General features: G+C 48.4%; 2 protein-coding genes across 2 annotated transcripts; one reads left to right on the forward strand and one right to left on the reverse strand.

Annotated features, from left to right (window-relative positions):
• Positions 1–217: 217 nt before the first annotated feature.
• On the reverse strand, positions 218–12628 carry LOC114439056 (ubiquitin carboxyl-terminal hydrolase 11-like). Its single transcript, XM_028410779.1, has 21 exons — positions 12373–12628; positions 10306–10415; positions 10102–10232; positions 9892–10009; positions 9606–9751; positions 9336–9397; positions 9022–9121; positions 8546–8719; positions 8291–8449; positions 7991–8215; positions 7829–7912; positions 7511–7605; positions 7220–7423; positions 7042–7148; positions 6496–6972; positions 5563–5633; positions 5377–5489; positions 5142–5291; positions 4957–5072; positions 4792–4880; positions 218–1188 (listed from the first exon to the last, which is right to left on the reverse strand). The coding sequence occupies exons 1-21, from the start codon at positions 12480–12482 to the stop codon at positions 1039–1041; spliced, it is 2991 nt and encodes a 996-aa protein (XP_028266580.1). The 5' UTR covers positions 12483–12628; the 3' UTR covers positions 218–1038.
• Positions 12629–13249: 621 nt separating this feature from the next.
• Positions 13250–15499, forward strand: LOC114439066 (replication factor C subunit 2-like). The gene is made up of 6 exons (XM_028410797.1): positions 13250–13555; positions 13712–13817; positions 13900–14001; positions 14136–14394; positions 14477–14737; positions 15005–15499. Exons 1-6 carry the CDS (start codon positions 13315–13317, stop codon positions 15113–15115), a joined length of 1080 nt encoding a protein of 359 aa, XP_028266598.1. The 5' UTR covers positions 13250–13314; the 3' UTR covers positions 15116–15499.
• The last annotated feature ends 2453 nt before the right edge of the window (positions 15500–17952 follow it).

The raw sequence follows: 17952 nt of genomic DNA on the forward strand, positions 1-17952 counted from the left end.
AGCTCAGGTCCGCGTTCAGCGCTGATCAGAACAGCAGGCGGTCCGGATCCTCTGAGAGGACCGGCCTGTAGGACACGGTGTCCGTCACGCTCCACCCGGTAAGACGTCTTTTTTTCCTGGTGGTGGTGACGCACACCGTGGTGAAGCTGAGCAGTGATGTCAGCAGGTTTAAAACTTCCTGAATTTACTTAAAAAACGAAGCCACAAACGTCAGAAGTCGTTCTGATAATAATCGTTTTATTCTTATCAAAAGATCCAAAGTACAATAAAATATTCATCTGATATCTGACAGGGAAGACCAAAGAAAGAAACAGGCCCCAGCTTCCCCGGCTCCACCCAGGAATGATCATATTAATAATACATTACTTACAATAGAAAAATACTGTACACAGAGCTGCTTTAAAAATCAGCGGCAAGCGCACAAACGGAAAAACCTGCGTCCGACCGACAAATACAAACTTTCTCTATAAATATGAAAAAATATGTCCTGCAGCAGTCGGCGTCAGAGTCGTCCCGAACAACAGAAGCTGTGACGGCTAAAAAAATAAATACCAGGAGAAAACCAAAATATACAGAGCAAGGTTCTGTTCATCCCTGACAGCTTTAACTCCTCCGATTACCCACAATCCACCTCCCACGAACACCGGCGCTCATTTAGGTTCAAGAACGCAACAATTAGAATTTATCTGCAAATAAAATGGAGCTGAGAGACGAAGTTCAGAAGAGAAATCTAAAGGCAGTGCCACAAACCAGAAGCAATCCGAATCAATTAAAGACGTTTGTTTAGTTTCCCGTGGCGACACAGCGACTGCTCTGATTGGCCGATTGAAGCTAGCAGTAATTTAGCATGTTTGTTCATTTCTTTATAATGTAACGGGGTCTAAAATGTGTGATTATTAAAGAGACAGAACGCTGTGGCAGGAAGTTCAAACAGTCCGAGCGCCTTCACTCTACCTGAGTCTGAGGAGACCAGCAGCAAACGGAGCATCTTCAAGTCTTGTTGGAAAATAAAAACTTAAAAGGCTCGCGTTCTGAAACTTAGTCTGTTTCCATGGTGACGGAGGAGGACGCACCGAGCTCCGCGCCGTCGTCGTCTGTGCAGGAGGCGGGGCTTGTACTGGGGGCGGGCAGAGTGGGCTTTCTGATTTTGTCTTGACGGTGGTAGAACAAGACGTAGGCAGCGTTGGTCTGCAGGAGGAAGACACAACTGTGTTATGTGTGTAGGCTACGCAGTGTTGAGTGTAGTATGTGTTGGGTAGTGTTGTGGGCAGCAGGGTTGTCCAATAACCGGAAGGTTGGTGGTTCGGTCCCAACTCCTGCCTAGTCACTGTTGTGTGTAGCATGTAGTGTGTGTTGTGTATAGTGCAGTGTGTGTAGTGTAGAGTGTGTAGTGTAGTGTGTAGTCTACATTAGACTACAACACATAACATACTACACACTCTAGTGTAGTGTGTAGTGTAGTACACTAGAGTGTAGAGTGTGTAGTCTAGACTAGACTACACACTACACAACACATACTGTGTAGTGTTGTGTAGAGTGTGTAGTGTGTTGTGTTGTGTAGTCTACACTAGACTACACAGTCTACACTAGACTACACTACACAACACTACACTACACACTCTAGTGTAGAGTGTGTAGTGTAGAGTGTGTATTGTGTGTTGTGTAGTGTAGCGTGTGTGTAGTCTTGTGTAGTGTAGTGTGTGTGGTGTAGATTGTGTGTTGTGTAGTCTAGTGTAGTGTGTAGTATGTGTTGTGTAGTGTAGTGTGTAGAGTGTGTAGTGTGTTGTGTAGTGTGTAGTGTAGTATGTCTAGTGTAGAGTGTGTAGTATGTGTTGTGTAGAGTGTGTAGTCTACACAACACAACACACACTACACAACACACTACACACTAGTGTAGAGTGTGTATGTGTTGTGTAGTGTAGTCTTGTGTAGTGTAGTGTGTGTGGTGTAGAGTGTGTATTGTGTGTTGTGTAGTCTAGTGTAGAGTGTGTAGTCTAGTGTAGTATGTAGTGTAGTATGTGTTGTGTAGTGTAGTGTGTAGTCTAGTGTAGAGTGTGTTGTGTAGTGTGTAGTGTAGTATGTCTAGTGTAGAGTGTGTAGTATGTGTTTGTGTAGAGTGTGTAGTCTACACTACACTACACAACACATACACACTCTACACTAGAGTGTGTAGTGTGTTGTGTAGAGTGTGTAGTCTACACTAGACTACACAGTCTACACACTACACAACACATACACACTCTACACTAGAGTGTGTAGTCTAGTGTAGACTGTAGTGTAGAGTGTGTAGTGTGTTGTGTAGTGTGTAGTGTAGTATGTCTAGTGTAGAGTGTGTAGTGTGTAGTGTAGAGTGTGTATTGTGTGTTGTGTAGTCTAGTGTAGAGTGTGTAGTCTAGTGTAGTATGTAGTGTAGTATGTGTTGTGTAGTGTAGTGTGTAGTCTAGTGTAGAGTGTGTAGTGTGTTGTGTAGTGTAGTATGTCTAGTGTAGAGTGTGTAGTATGTGTTGTGTAGAGTGTGTAGTCTACACACTCTACACAACACATACACACTCTACACTAGAGTACACTACACAACACTACACACTCTACACAACACAACACACACTACACAACACAACACACTACACACTCTAGTGTAGAGTGTGTATGTGTTGTGTAGTGTGTGTAGTGTAGTCTAGTGTAGAGTGTGTATGTGTTGTGTAGAGTGTGTAGTCTACACTACACTACACAACACATACACACTCTACACTAGTGTGTAGTATGTGTTGTGTAGAGTGTGTAGTCTACACTACACTACACAACACATACACACTCTACACTAGACTACACTACACAACACTACACACTCTACACAACACACACTACACAACACACTACACACTCTAGTGTAGAGTGTGTATGTGTTGTGTAGTGTAGTGTAGACTACACACTCTACACAACACATACTACACACTCTACACTAGACATACTACACTACACACTACACAACACACTACACACTCTACACTAGACTACACACTACACTACACAACACATACTACACTACACACTACACTAGACTACACACTCTACACTAGACTACACAACACACAATACACACTCTACACCACACACACTACACTACACAAGACTACACATACGCTACACTACACAACACTACACTACACACTCTAGTGTAGAGTGTGTAGTGTAGAGTGTGTAGTGTAGTCTAGTGTAGAGTGTGTAGTGTAGCGTGTGTGTAGTCTTGTGTAGTGTAGTGTGTGTGGTGTAGAGTGTGTATTGTGTGTTGTGTAGTCTAGTGTAGAGTGTGTAGTCTAGTGTAGTATGTAGTGTAGTATGTGTTGTGTAGTGTAGTGTGTAGTCTAGTGTAGAGTGTGTAGTGTGTTGTGTAGTGTGTAGTGTAGTATGTCTAGTGTAGAGTGTGTAGTATGTGTTGTGTAGAGTGTGTAGTCTAGTGTAGAGTGTGTAGTGTGTTGTGTAGTGTGTAGTGTAGTATGTCTAGTGTAGAGTGTGTAGTATGTGTTGTGTAGAGTGTGTAGTCTACACTACACTACACAACACATACACACTCTACACTAGAGTGTGTAGTGTGTTGTGTAGTGTGTGTTGTGTTGTGTAGAGTGTGTAGTGTTGTGTAGTGTAGTCTAGTGTAGAGTGTGTAGTGTAGACTGTGTTTTGTGTGTTGTGTAGTCTAGTGTAGTATGTGTTGTGTAGTGTGTAGTCTAGTGTAGTGTGTAGTATGTGTTGTGTAGTGTAGTGTGTAGTCTAGTGTAGAGTGTGTAGTGTAGTATGTCTAGTGTAGTGTGTAGTATGTGTTGTGTAGAGTGTGTAGTCTACACAGTCTACACACTACACACTACACAACACATACACACTCTACACTAGAGTGTGTAGTGTGTGTTGTGTAGAGTGTGTAGTGTAGTATGTCTAGTGTAGAATGTGTTGTGTAGAGTGTGTAGTCTACACTAGACTACACAGTCTACACTAGAGTGTGTAGTGTAGTGTTGTGTAGTGTAGTGTGTAGTGTTGTGTGTGTAGTCTAGTGTAGTGTGTGTGTAGGCTAGTGTAGAGTGTGTAGTGTGTGTTGTGTAGTCTAGTGTAGAGTGTGTAGTGTGTGTTGTGTAGTCTAGTGTAGAGTGTGTAGTGTAGTATGTCTAGTGTAGTATGTGTAGTCTACACTAGACTACACAGTCTACACTAGAGTGTGTAGTGTAGTCTAGTGTAGAGTGTGTATTGTGTAGTGTAGTGTGTGTGTAGTATGTGGTGTGTAGTGTAGTGTGTGTAGTATGTGGTGTGTAGTGTAGTCTAGTGTAGAGTGTGTATTGTGTAGTGTAGTGTAGTCTAGAGTGTGTAGTGTAGTCTAGTGTAGTATCTGTTGTGTAGTGTAGTGTGTGTGTAGTCTAGTGTAGTATGTGTTGTGTAGTCTAGTGTGTAGTCTAGTGTAGAGTGTGTGTTGTGTTGTGTAGAGTGTGTAGTGTAGTATGTCTAGTGTAGTGTGTAGTCTACACTAGACTACACAGTCTACACTAGACTACACAACACATACACACTCTACACTAGAGTGCGTTGTGTAGTGTAGAGTGTGTAGTCTAGTGTAGACTGTGTAGTGTAGTGTTGTGTAGTATGTGATGTGTGTGTCTAGTGTAGAGAGTGTTAGGGTAGTGGGGTAGTGGGTAGAGTGTGTAGTATGTGTTGTGTAGAGTGTGTAGTGAGTGTAGTATGTGTAATGTAGTGTGTTGTGTAGTGTAGTGAGTGTAGTATAGTGTTGTGTAGTACTGTAGACATACTGACCACGATCTGGTCCTCTTTGGCGTACGTCACTTTGCTGTCGTCGAAGTAATACCACTGGCCGCTGTCCTTGTTCTTGGCGTAGCTGGTGTCTGCAGGAGAGAAGACATGAGTCCACAGGAGTCATGTGACCAATGGAAGGTCAGAGGTCATCTGAGCATGTCTTACAGTGTCCGTCTCTGAGTCCTCCGTAGTGATTGGACACAGCGATGAGGTCATAGCAGCTCGGAGGCTCCTCACTGGACACGTTCTTCCTCAGGAGGAAGCCGGAGAAGTCCAGGTCTCTGAAACACCACAGCACCGTTCAGTCTACGGTCTGACCCTGCTGTGTGTGTCTGTGTGTGTGTGTGTACCTGAGCGGGAAGTCCACGATGCTGTCCAGTTTCTCTCTGGTGAACTTGGTGTAGGAGAACCTCTTGAGGTGGATGATGAGAATCTCTGGTAGAGACCAGAGGTCCAGCTTCTTGGTGGCCAGCTGGTGCTTCTTACACACCGGACAGTACCTGAACACACACACAGACACACACAGTCATCATCATCCCCTTAGTGCCTGCCCTACCAGACCATGCTGCTGTGTGGTTGTGTTACCAGGGGTTCTCCTCCTCCAGGGTCTCCACGGTGGTGAACAGCTCGATGCACTCCTGCAGCTGAACCGTGGTCTGCTGCTGAGGAACCTCCATGCTGGCGTGTTTGACGTATTTCTGCACAGACAACAAACACTCAGCGCCTCTGCCCGCACACACACTTCAAACTGACGCGAAACAAGACGCTGACCTCGGCCTCGTTTTCATTGTAGAACCTCTTCTTCATGTCGGGGTCCCAGTCGATGGCCACGTACGGCTGAGCTGCACACAGGACGTCACACAGAGGTTAAACACACTCAGACCCACAGACCTGTTCGCCACGTGCGGCGGCATCTCGGCGCCGGTGTCACGTCGTCAGGGTTAATACAGGTTAAATAAACACCTGCATGTTTATCTATGACAGGGCAGTAGTATTAGTTTGCTCATACAGATCCCTGAACTTTATATCGGAGGAAGACCTTTAAATGTCATGTTTCATGAATTTGCGCCTGGTTTAGTTCCAGTCATTAAAGGAACAGGTCACACAATATTTATTTCACTATATAAACACCGACCTCATGTGTCTGCTCTCATGCTGTAAAATGACATGTTCTGGTAAAATAAAGGTTCAAATAGATCATGTGATATAACCACATCAATAACACAAATAATAGAAGTAGTTATATGCTGCTGAAGGCGACGAGGCAGCTAACTCATCAATAAACATCCTTTGGTGCCGTTGTTCTTTATGTGAATGTGGGCGTATAAACGTAGATTATCTCAACCGTGCCCGCGGTTCACCTCTAACCGCCTGATGGTCCGTCTGTGCAGGATGTTCCATTATCAATAACGCTGACCATCTTGTGGGAAACCAACTGCTCTGAGGAAGCTGCAGCGAAGCCTCTTCAACACTCCGACACCATGTTTGTTTATATGCAATAAATTGTTTTTCTATTTTTCCAGGTGTAGACTCCCTTTGTTTTTAATAAATTATTTTTAACATGTTATAACGTTCTGACTGTTCTGTTGCATCATGACTTTTTACAGACTACACTAAGCTTTTTATGTTGAATTTGGTCTCATATGTCCAGCCTCCAGCTCTGTGTGTGTGTGTGTGTGTGTGTGTGTGTGTTGTCAGACTCACAGGTGAAGGACACGGCGCTCCCGCCCTCCCCCGCCCCCCTCTCGGTCGTCCCGTTGGAGTTGACCATCTGAATGGTGAACAGGCTCCTCTTCTTCTTCTTCCGACACGCCCTCCTCTTGGCCGGGTGCTCGCTGGCAGGCGGGCTGGGCGAGCACGCCTCTTCCTGCTTGTTCTCCTCGCTCTCTTCTTCTGCGGTCTCACAGGGGGGCTGCGGGGGCTCTGACCCGGCCTTAGTGTCACCGGTGCTGCCTGAATCCCCAGAGGGGGTCGGGTCATCGGTGCTGGTGGTGTCTGCGCTGCAGACGGGCTCAGTCCGGCTCGGGGACCCGTTAATCGTCCCAGCATCGACGCGGTCCAGTGCGGGCTGTGTGTGTTTGAGCTCGGTTGGAGCGGTGCCGTCCGATTGGTTGTTTGAAGACGCATCGCCGCAGCAGGGTTGGGTCTGTGAAGGTCCAGGATTCTCAGTGTCGTCCTCATCTGAAAAACAGAAAGCGTCAGAGGAGCTGCGGCGCTGCAGGGAGCTGGAGCCTGCAGGACCGGACCTACCGTCACTGATGCCGTTGGTCTGAGTCTTATACAGCTCTTCTTCATCCTCCTCCTCCTCCTCCTCTTCCTCCAGCTCCTCGGACGGATCAGGGAGCCGCACGTACCGCCTGCACACACACAGGCCGCTTAGTGCCCCTCTCTGTTTACAGAAACACGTGTGAGTGTGTGCTTTGCTCACGCCAGCCTCTGCAGGAAGAGGTTGTAGAGCGCCTCCTGGCTGCAGCTGCTGCGCCGCACGTTGAGCAGCAGCGGGTGTCCGAACAGCGACGTGCCGTACGAGCTGCCGCCGGAGCCGTAGTCCCTGTAGTGCGAGCGCTCCCTGAGGTAGAGCGCCAGCAGCACCTGCTCCTCCGGCTGCTCCTCCAGGAGGCTCAGCTCGTACCTGAACACACACACAGACACACACAGTGTATGCCGGTTTGTTTAAACAAAGGTGGAGCAGAACACGTGTTCTGTGTTCTGTTCTTACACAAAGATGTCGTCTCGGTCCAGAATGCAGCTCAGAGATTCATCAGCGGTGTAGATCTTATAGAAGCGATGATTGAAGACGTCAGCGACCACCATCTGAAACACGGACAATAACGCTAAACTCTCATTTGTATGGAGCCGTCCGACACACACACACACACACACACACACACACACACACACACACACACACACACACACACACACACACACACACACACACACACACACACACACACACACACACACACACACACAGACACACACACAGACACACACACACAGACACACACACACAGACACACACACACACACACACCTGTGTTGGCGTCACGTCGGTCATCTCCGACAGCGCCGCACAGAGGTCAGACACTTTTCCTGCTTTGGGAACCACGACCCGATGCTGCAGACACAAACATCATTAAACATCACAGGAGGTCAAAGGTCGACATCAGCTGCACGCACGGGCCGACGGACACACCTGCACGGGTTTGGCGTACGGGTCCAGAGAGACGAAGAAGACCTCCATGACGCGCTCCTTGCTGACAGGAAGTGGGACGCTCAGGTAGCAGAAGGGGTCGAAGGTCACAGAGACCTTGTGGCACTCAGGACAGACCAGCGTGGACTTGAAGAGGCCGTGAAACGTGTCCACGATCACCGAGTCGTTACGCCGCCGGTGGTTTCGCCACGCCTCCTCCGCCACTTCCTGCAAGATGGGAAGGAACATGTTAGAACATTCACAACCAGGAGCGACTGGACGGGGGCGGAGGCAGCGGCTCACCTGGTCCGGCCGCCCGTCGGCATCCCGCAGCTCGATGTACTCTTTGTTCTTCACTCGGTTCAGGTCTTCGTGCAGTCCGTCCAGCAGGAAGGACAGGAGCTCCTGACTGTCGTGCTGCTGGTAGCCCAGGAACTGAGACGCAAAGTGGCCCACCTTTGTCTGCACACACAGACACACACATAAGAAACCACACCCAGTCTAAAGCAAACCAGACATTCATGGTTCAGTGTGTGTGTGTGTGTGTGTGTTCGGTACCTTGAACACTCGTGGCACCACAGAGTAGTGCCTGCCTGACCACATCTGCTTGATGACGTCGGCGTATGCCTCGGCGATCTCGCCCTTCATGCCCAGAGGGTTGGTGAAGTTCAGCTCCTCCAGGTAGGAGCTCTGCAGGAAGTACTCCGTCAGAGGAGGCGTGTTACTGAGACACTGGAGGAGGAAGAAGGAGGAGGAAGAAGAGGAGGAGGAGGAAAAAGAGGAAGAAGAAGAGGAGGAGGAGGAAAAAGGAAGAGGAAGAAGAAGAGGAAGAAGAGGGGGAGGGAGAAGAAGAAAAGAAGAAGAGGAGGAAGGTTCAAAGTTATGTTCCAGCTTTTTAAAAATATTTTGAAAATTTGTTCAGCAGGAGCCTGTTTATCAACATCCACTGATATTATCATTTATTCAATAACTTAACCTCAGAGTGTGTGTGTGTGTGTGTGTGTGTGTGTGTGTGTGTGTGTGTGTTTTCACACCTGCAGAGCAGAGTTCATGAAGCAGGTGTTGCCCAGGTTGGTGAGTCCACAGACGCCCGGCTGTCCTCGGTACGAGTCCTGCTCCTCCACAGAGTTCCTCCTGCAAACAGGACCGCAGCTCAGACTCAGGGTTTCACTCTGTGATCCACCATAAACTGGATCAAATCCAACAATAAGATGTGTGATATGTGTTTCTACTGGAATAACAGAGGAGAAGAAGAGAGGGGGGAGAGAGGGGGGGGGAGAGGAGGGGAGGAGAGCAGCAGCGATAAACTAACATGAAGTGAACATTAAAAGTCAAACACTGCTCTTACGTGATTTGAGGTCTGGAGCTTGGCCAGGTGCCGTCTGCATTCCTCATCTCCATAATCACCGTCTGACACACACAGACACACACACACAGACACACACAGAAGCATGTTCCAGCTTATCTCTGAGGTGGACAGTTTGTTATTTTAAGCTGAGGCGAGTATGAGGAAATCAGAGACGTTTGCTACGTCACACAAACATCAACCTGGTTCCAGGCTGATCTTCTACACACACACAGACACACACACGTTGTGTTAGTGTCAGGGCGTCCTCACCATCCCGGAGCTCAAACAGGCGTCCAGCACGCTCGTGTGGACGTTCCTGAGACGCTCACAGCTGCTGTCTGAACTCTTCATCCACAGGCGGCACTCTGAGCCCTCAGGGGCCGAGAAGGCCTCACACATCGCACTCTGGATCAAGTCTGCACACACACACACACACACACACAAGGAGTGTTTACAACCACCAACATACAAATCTACAGTGTGTGAGAACACGAGAGGAGCTGTGGATCAGTGAGAGCAGGTTCGGTCTCTGACTCACTGTCACACACAAACTCACGTATGCTGTCGGCGCGGCTGAACTGTGCGGTGATGACGTTCTCCATGTTGCTATGGAGACAGAGGAAAATCTCAACAGGGTACACCTCCACCTTCAGGGTGCTGGGCAGGTCCACCACCTGACAAACACACACACACAGAGTCAGGTGTCCTTCATGTCCCTCACACCGTCAGTCAACTCAACACACACAGCGGCGCCTGGCGGCGTTACCTTGCGCTCCAGCGGCGGCTGGTTGTCCACCATGCCGTACCAGGCCAGCAGCTTGTGCCAGGCCACCGCCGGCACCAACACGAAGTCCTCGTTCTCCACCAGGCGCTCCTTCAGGTGGTACGAGTCCAGGTCTGTAACCAGCAGACAGCCCGTCACTGAGTGCTGAACAGGCCGTGCAGCCGTTCAAATGATGCGTTTACTGACCCTCAAAGAGCTCGCTGTTGTCGATCTGACCCGGGAAGGATGAAGAGTTCTGGTCTCCGGTCTCCACAAACTCCTTCCACTGTTCAAACCAGCGACGATCCACCACATACCTGCAACACACACACACACACAGATCAGTCCAACACACAAATAAAACTTCCTTTTATGATCAGTTCAAAAACACACAGCTTATTATTTTGTCAATTGAAAGTCAATTAAAAAATTAAAATAAATCCTACAAATATTCATCTAACACAAAACCTTAAACTCATTTTGTCTGAAGTATTCCTTCAACTAAATATTGATATGTAAGCAGTGAGAGACGTTCAGTTTCCGATCATGGATGAGAGTTTCAGTGAGAGTTTACAAGTAAAACTGCTCAAACCACAACACAAGAAGGTGCAGATCAATCAGAGCTCAGCAGGAATCAGTGGTTAGTCAGCTGTCAATCAATCAGAGAGGCACCAACACTGATCACTCTGGATTTTACACATCTCTGCATCAGTGTCAGGAGAACAGCAGGAGTCTGGATGGACTCACGGCCTCTGCTTACAGTTCATTCCCTTTATCTGAGTCCGGTCTGGTTGTGTGAGGGGAACTCAAAGTAAGTGTTGTGTTGCTCAGTGTAACCTTTGCTGTGTATGTGATGATAAACCTGTTGAATCTCTACAGGGACCGGTTCAGAGTGCTTCAGGTGAAACACAGCAGAGGAGTGACGGCTCACTCCGGCTCAGTGGTCAGACTGAAATCAGCACGAGAACAGCAGCAGCAGGAATGTGGAGAAATGAAACCTATGCACAAAAACCAAGAGCTGCAGTTCCCCCCACAGCCTCTAGGGGCTGGTTCCCAAAGTGAGTCAGTCCCTCCACAGACCTCCACTCATAATGTCTAACATGTTTACTGCCTGGTGTTTCAGTGACGACTGCCCGCTCTGCAGGGAACCTGACCGGCTCTAATTCTCTGCTGTGTCTGGTTTCCTCACATGTCTGACGGCAAAAACCCCAAATAACAAACACCTGTGATGGGCAGTAAACGCAGCGCCGGACCTACACCCTGCTCAGCTGGAAGGTACATGAAGCACTACAGGTTCAGGGCTGTGACTGAACCAAGTGAACAGGAAGTACCAGCTCACCTCCAAACAGGGCAGCTGCAATTACTGTTAAATCTGTGAAATATTAAAAATATCAAACTGAACATGTACAAAGCAGCATCAGCATGTTCACACTGTGCACACATCAAGGTACACATCTGCAGCCAGAGAAACACAGAAGAAGAAAAGAAGTGTTTGGAGGAATGGACGTCAGAGATTTCCTCCTGCTCCGAGCACCACCAGCGTGTGTTTAAGACGGACAATAACACAGAGTGATGGAGAGCTGCATCACATGGAGTCCACGACCACGGGACACCAGTCTGAAACAGCTTCTGAGGCTGAGGCGAGCTGAAGGAAACCTGCAGCTCCTGTCGCTGTGCTTTCTGGCTGCAGTAACCTGCAGCTGGAATGTTAACACACACATGTACACAGACATGATCAACTACAACAAGACGAATAATAAATCTTATGTGTATCTTCATTCCTCATTTATTCAGTGAAGCTTTATTGACCAGGAGAAGCAGCACAGAGGGGGGTCCGGGTCTGACCGTGTTTTTGTTCATTAGTGAATGTTAGACTGAGGAAATGGTTCAGACTAGAAACAGAAACAGAAACTTTGAAGCCACTCTGAGCTGGAAATGTGTCCAACATGCAGCGATGGGAAGCACTAAAACCTGTTCCAGCAAAAACCACAACGTCTGCTGCGCCCTGAACGCCTCCTTTTTACAGCTGGTTGACAGGCTAGCGTTAGCAGCGGCGGCTAACGGTCAGTTCAACGTCCACCTGCTTAGCACAAGCTAACACGGCGGCAGCGGCTAACGTGCGACGGCGAGCCGTTAAAGTGTCCCACAAAGTCACCGCGACACGGCGGCGGTCCGACTCCCCCCGTTAAACCTGTTAGTCACCGTTAGGTAACATTAGCCGTGCGAAGCTAGCTGTTAGCCCTGTCTGTGTGTGTGTGGCGGGCGGACTCTCACCAACTGTCCCCAGCACGGAGCTCACACTCCCGTAGCAGAGACTCGATCTCCCGCCGCTGGGTCTCCAGACCCGGAGGCTCTGCGGCGGAGCAGCGGCTGTTGGCCGTCATGACGCGGATCAATCACTCATAAATGTCAGAGCTGTTCGGAATATCAAACAGAGGCAGGAAGCGAGAGGCAGAATCCAACCGCCGCATTGATCAACCGATAAACGGGGAAGCTGCACACAGAGCAGACTGTTTGCGGAAGTAGGAAATGCTTCAGACCCGGACGATGACGACTTCCGGTCCTGAACCGCGGTACTTTGCACGACCGACAGAGGGCGACAGGCCCCCAAACAAACCACAGCCAAACACACAAACATTTAACACAATAAAATCAGAGCTGGCGTCCACACGACAGAGGGAAGTTACCAACAAATATCTGCATCATTTTATTAAAACAGTCAATAAATTGACTTATTACAATAACTGAAAACAACATTTTTACCATAGGACACGAATAAGAGCATCCACAGATATATAACTGAAGAAAACACTAATAATACACTGAAAACTTCAAGATCAAATACAACCTTAGATATTTATATTATTATTTTTTTTTTATTATGCATTTTATTTTTTCAATCCCATTTCTATTGTTGTGTATTATTATGTTTATATTCTATAAAATAAGAGTATATTTTATATATTATTATTATCATCATTCGCACTTACCTGTGTTTTGTAACTGTCCTAGAAGTTTTTTTAGTAACTTCATAACACTGCTTGTTTATTTTATCTAACATTCATGACGCCTTTAGCCCTGAGAAATATCGCGACACTTCCTCAACCAATCACCGCATCCGCCAATAAACGCTCAGCCAATGAGGCGCCGGTTTACTGCAGCGCGGTTGTCAGGGAGGGAAAGCGCTGTTCGCGGGCTGACTGCAGTACAAACATCATGGACGTGGAGATGGCGGACCCCCAACATGAGCAGAAACCGGCGGAGAGCGGACAGAAGACGGACACGGAGGCCGGGGAGTCTTCTGGGGCGTCCAAGAGCTCCGAGAGCAGCTACGAGCTGCCGTGGGTGGAGAAATACCGGCCGCTGAAGCTGAACGAGATCGTGGGGAACGAGGAGACGGTGAGCCGGCTGGAGGTGTTCGCCAGAGAGGGAAACGTCCCGAACATCATCATCGCAGGTCGGTGTGGACGGAAAATGTGTTTCTTTCGTACATCACCGAGTCCATTCTTTAATGTGTTGTTTACATACATGGAGCCATGCTGTGGATCCACCTGAACTTCCTGCTCCCTTCAAAATAAAAGCAGAACGGTGCGTGTCGTCTGTTGTGTTCCAGGTCCTCCTGGCACAGGAAAGACCACCAGCATCCTGTGTTTGGCCCGGGCTCTGCTGGGAGCCTCCATGAAAGAAGCTGTGCTGGAGCTCAACGCCTCCAACGACAGGTGAGACTCTGCTGGACGACCACACCCTGGTGCTGCACGGGCTGCGTTCAAAACCTAACCTAACCTCCATCTGTGTCTGCAGGGGAATCGACGTGGTGAGGAACAAGATCAAGATGTTCGCTCAGCAGAAAGTCACACTGCCCAAAGGACGTCACAAGATCATCATCCTGGACGAGGCCGACAGGTGAGGCGACAAGTGCGAGCTCCTTCTTTGTGAAATTTCTGATATTCAGATGAGTTAATTTCACATTGAGACTCACTGACAGGCTGACAGCACCTTCTAATACCGATGACCTGACCTGCATCTTGTCCTCCCAGCATGACAGACGGCGCCCAGCAGGCGTTGAGGAGGATCATGGAGATCTACTCCAAGACGACCCGTTTTGCTCTGGCCTGTAACACCTCGGATAAGATCATCGAGCCCATCCAGTCCCGCTGCGCCGTGCTGCGCTACTCTAAACTGACAGATGGACAGATCCTCGCCCGCCTGCAGGAGGTGGTGGAGAAGGAGCGCCTGTCTGTGTCTGACGATGGGCTGGAAGCCATCATCTTCACATCACAGGGAGACATGCGACAGGTGAGGGGAGGAGCCTAGCGTTATGAGGCTCAGGGACACTGTAGATTCACTGACTTCCTGTTATTTTCCTCCCTATATTCAGGCACTGAACAACCTGCAATCCACCAACTCTGGCTTCGGCTACATCAACAGTGAGAACGTGTTTAAAGTGTGCGACGAGCCGCACCCTCTGCTAGTGAAAGGCATGCTGGGACACTGTGTGGACGGGAACATCGACGAGGCCTACAAGGTGGTGGAGCATCTGTGGGCGCTGGGATACTCCCCAGAGGACATCATTGGGAACATCTTCAGGGTCTGCAAAACCTACCAGATGGCTGAGTTTCTCAAACTGGAGTTTATCAAGGTGAGGTCCGAGCCCGACAGGAAGCAGCGGTCAGGATCCGGGGGTCGTTCTTTAAGATGCCTCAACAGGTCGTTGTGTATCTGAGTTACAAGCAGCCGGAGTTCAACTTAACATAGTAGACACACAGAATGTGGAGCTATCAATAATAGCATGCATCATCCAGCTGTTTACAACAGCTGATAGTGTTCAGATGTGACATGGTCTCAGAAGTCCATCCTGACGCCGCTGCAGGGTCTCTTACCTCTCTCTGCTCCATGTCTCCTGCAGGAGATTGGCTACACTCACATGCGGGTGGCCGAAGGCGTCAACTCGCTGCTGCAGATGGCCGGTCTGCTGGGTCGCCTCTGCGGCAAAACGGTGCCCCCTGCTGCCAGCTGAGCTCCCCCTCCAACCTGTCGTCCTTTTTTAAAGCTGCTGCTGCTGCGGTGTCTCTGCTGAGGACCTGTCAGCACTTGACGGCTGATGATCAGCCTGACGGACCGGCAGACGTCTCTGTGGAAGCAAATTCAATTAAAAGACTGTGTCACCTGCAATAAATGGTTAAATATGAATGCAGCTGTGGCACATTTTCAGGTTTCATTTCTTCGACTTTCATTCACCTGTTGACTGACAGAAGCATCAGCGAGTCTGCTGGGTTTGAGTCTGAGTCTGAAGGTTCAGAAAGACTCGGGTCTGTTTGGGCTTTTAGCCGACAGTGGCACTGTTAAACTGGCAGCCATGAAATAAGAATGTAGTTAATAATAAATCCTTGAAGTTAAAATATGACCGAGCACAGTGGTCTGTCTGTCTGATGGCTGTGAAGGTCTGCAGAGTGTCGTTGAACTTCATGATTTAACATCAGTGCTGATCTTTAAAGCAGGATGTTTGTGCGTTTGTACATTTATCTCCCACAATTTTTCAGAAGAGTCGGTTAAAATCTGTCTTTGTGAATAATGAACTTTATTTCATTACAAACCTGACATTAAAAGTTGTGAAACAACATCAGTAAGTACAAACCTCTGTAACAACAGCTACCAACGCTTCAGTACAAACCTCCAGAGTAATAAATAGTAACAACAGTCACAATATTTAGAGTGAAAGAAGTGAATGTTTGAGAGTCAGCCCTGCAGGTCCTCATCATCAGATTCAGCATCAAAGCTATTAAACATTTCCTGTTTCCCAGCAGGAGACACCAGCCTAACCACAGAGGAGCAAATGAAGTTTTAATATCGCTGTTAAAAGCTACGCCAGCATCAGCAGAACGTGGCCGCCTGATACTCGGGTCGGGATCATTTGTAGGTAAACTGAACTCCTGTGAGCTCCTCCTGATGGAGGAAGAAGTGCAGCTCTGCGGGGTTTCTGTTCCATCTGAGCCAAGAGAGGCGACTTCACGGGTCAACAGCGCGTCACAGGACTGATACCACTGCACGGTCTGCATGCCACAACTCTACAGGGAGCATGCTGTCCACGGGCCAGATGAGCTCGGGGCTGGTGTCAGCCGCCAGAGGAGCTCAAAATGACCGACCAATCACAGAGTACCAGACAGAAACTTCACAACTATGAACAGTGGAGACGTTCTGCTTTAAGAGGCGTCGAAGCCACATGCTGGATAAACAACGTGCATCTGTCTTAGTTTGGATTTTACATTCAGTCTCAGAGCTCAGCGCTTTAACCGTTTGTGTGCTGGTAAAGCTGGGTCTTTTTCAGAAAAACAAACATTCGGCTCTGTGAAGTTTATACATAAACCGACCTGTACCCCACCCACATGCTGGACTCACTGTTCTGCTGCTGTTAAACCAGATCTCCCATCCAACTCCAGTGTTTAAAGTAGGAGAATGAATCTTCATTTGTGATGAAATATTAAAGTTACAGCCTTATATGAACTAACAGCAACACCAACAATAACAAAATAATGAAGATTATAATAATCAAAAAAGAAAGGGTCGGGACCCACACCAAGGAAACAGAAGAGAGAAGAATCTGGTCCAAACACAATACAACTGAATATAAATATGAACCGACTGAAGTCTGTGTACGTCTACAGCATCACCATGGCAACCGCATCAATGAACCACCACCACCACCACCAGCAGCAGGATCTAAGAAAGGAGCCACGTGGCTGCTGCTGATGCCAAAACAGTTACAACAAATCTAAACCCTAAACTCGACAGGGGAGATTCGGACAGGCTCCGTCTCTACTTCCGGTCTGACAGGACTCAGCTCTGCAGGAAGAACGAAACAACTGAAACAGGAAAGATTACACGGCCTCTGAGGAAGAGGAGGAGAGACAGAGAAAGCCAGAACAGTCCTATGCTGTCATCTCAATGGTGTGTACAGCTGTGTGTTCAGGGCTGCTGCTGCAGTTGGCGCCCTCTGGCAGTGTGTTGGTGGTACTGCGGGCCCGGGCGCCATCTGTGGAGCCCACGCTGGAGGCCGAGTGAGTCCTGGAGCGAACCAGACGGGTCATACCAGCCGTGGGCACTGGGGGGCGACACAGACACGAGCATGACGTCAGAGACAGATCACAGCTGAGTGGATCCGTCATTAAAACCTGCACCTCCATGGAAACAGCACAGTCATGGCTGCGGGCGAGTGTTACACTGCGCTCTGACATGTCTGCAGTGTAACACAGTTATGATCTGATGACAATACAAAACTACAAAAATGGAGTTTGATCTGCAGAGTGAACAGAGCTGGCATGCAGAGCAGAGGAGGAAGAACATCAGCATGCAGAAACACACACACACAGACACACACAGACAAGGACTGAAGACAGACAACAGATGGAGACAAAGGGTTCAGAGTCTGGTTGAAATCCTAATACCTGATTGGTTGCTCAGGTTGTTTAATAGGACATGAGGGACTGGAGGAACAGAGTAGGAAAAGGCAAGAAGACGTGAGGTTAACCCCTCACACACACACACACACACACAGCCTACAAACTGCTACTTACACTTAGAGAATAGCTAGTGAGGCGGGGCTATAGACAGACAAACACAGAGGCAGACTGAGCAGCTGCTTTAAAGGGTTCAATAACAGATGGGCAGGGATGCACCAATCCAACGTGAACAGCAGGTGTCAGTCAGCTGCAGGTTCTTCACCTTGTTATACCAACAAGCTGCCAATAACATCTGAGAAGGACATTTCATCAGCTGCCATCAGACGTCAGCTGACACACAAAGCCTGTCAGGGCTGGAAGAGTTGGACTGGAGCATCCCTACAGAGGACCCCCCCCC

This window comes from Parambassis ranga, chromosome 7 (assembly GCF_900634625.1).
Source record: "Parambassis ranga chromosome 7, fParRan2.1, whole genome shotgun sequence".
NCBI lineage: Eukaryota > Metazoa > Chordata > Actinopteri > Ambassidae > Parambassis > Parambassis ranga.

Bases quoted from the DNA above. Each gene is read 5' to 3' on its own strand.
- LOC114439056 (XM_028410779.1), bottom strand. From the start codon at position 12,482: ATGACGGCCAACAGCCGCTGCTCCGCCGCAGAGCCTCCGGGTCTGGAG. The intron at 10,233-10,305 runs GTCAGTAAACGC...TGCTGGTTACAG, and splicing joins CAACAGCGAGCTCTTTGAGG to ACCTGGACTCGTACCACCTG. The intron at 10,010-10,101 runs GTAACGCCGCCA...TGTGTTTGTCAG, and splicing joins AGCCGCCGCTGGAGCGCAAG to GTGGTGGACCTGCCCAGCAC.
- LOC114439066 (XM_028410797.1), top strand. From the start codon at position 13,315: ATGGACGTGGAGATGGCGGACCCCCAACATGAGCAGAAACCGGCGGAG. The intron at 13,556-13,711 runs GTCGGTGTGGAC...GTTGTGTTCCAG, and splicing joins CCCGAACATCATCATCGCAG to GTCCTCCTGGCACAGGAAAG. The intron at 13,818-13,899 runs GTGAGACTCTGC...CTGTGTCTGCAG, and splicing joins CTCAACGCCTCCAACGACAG to GGGAATCGACGTGGTGAGGA.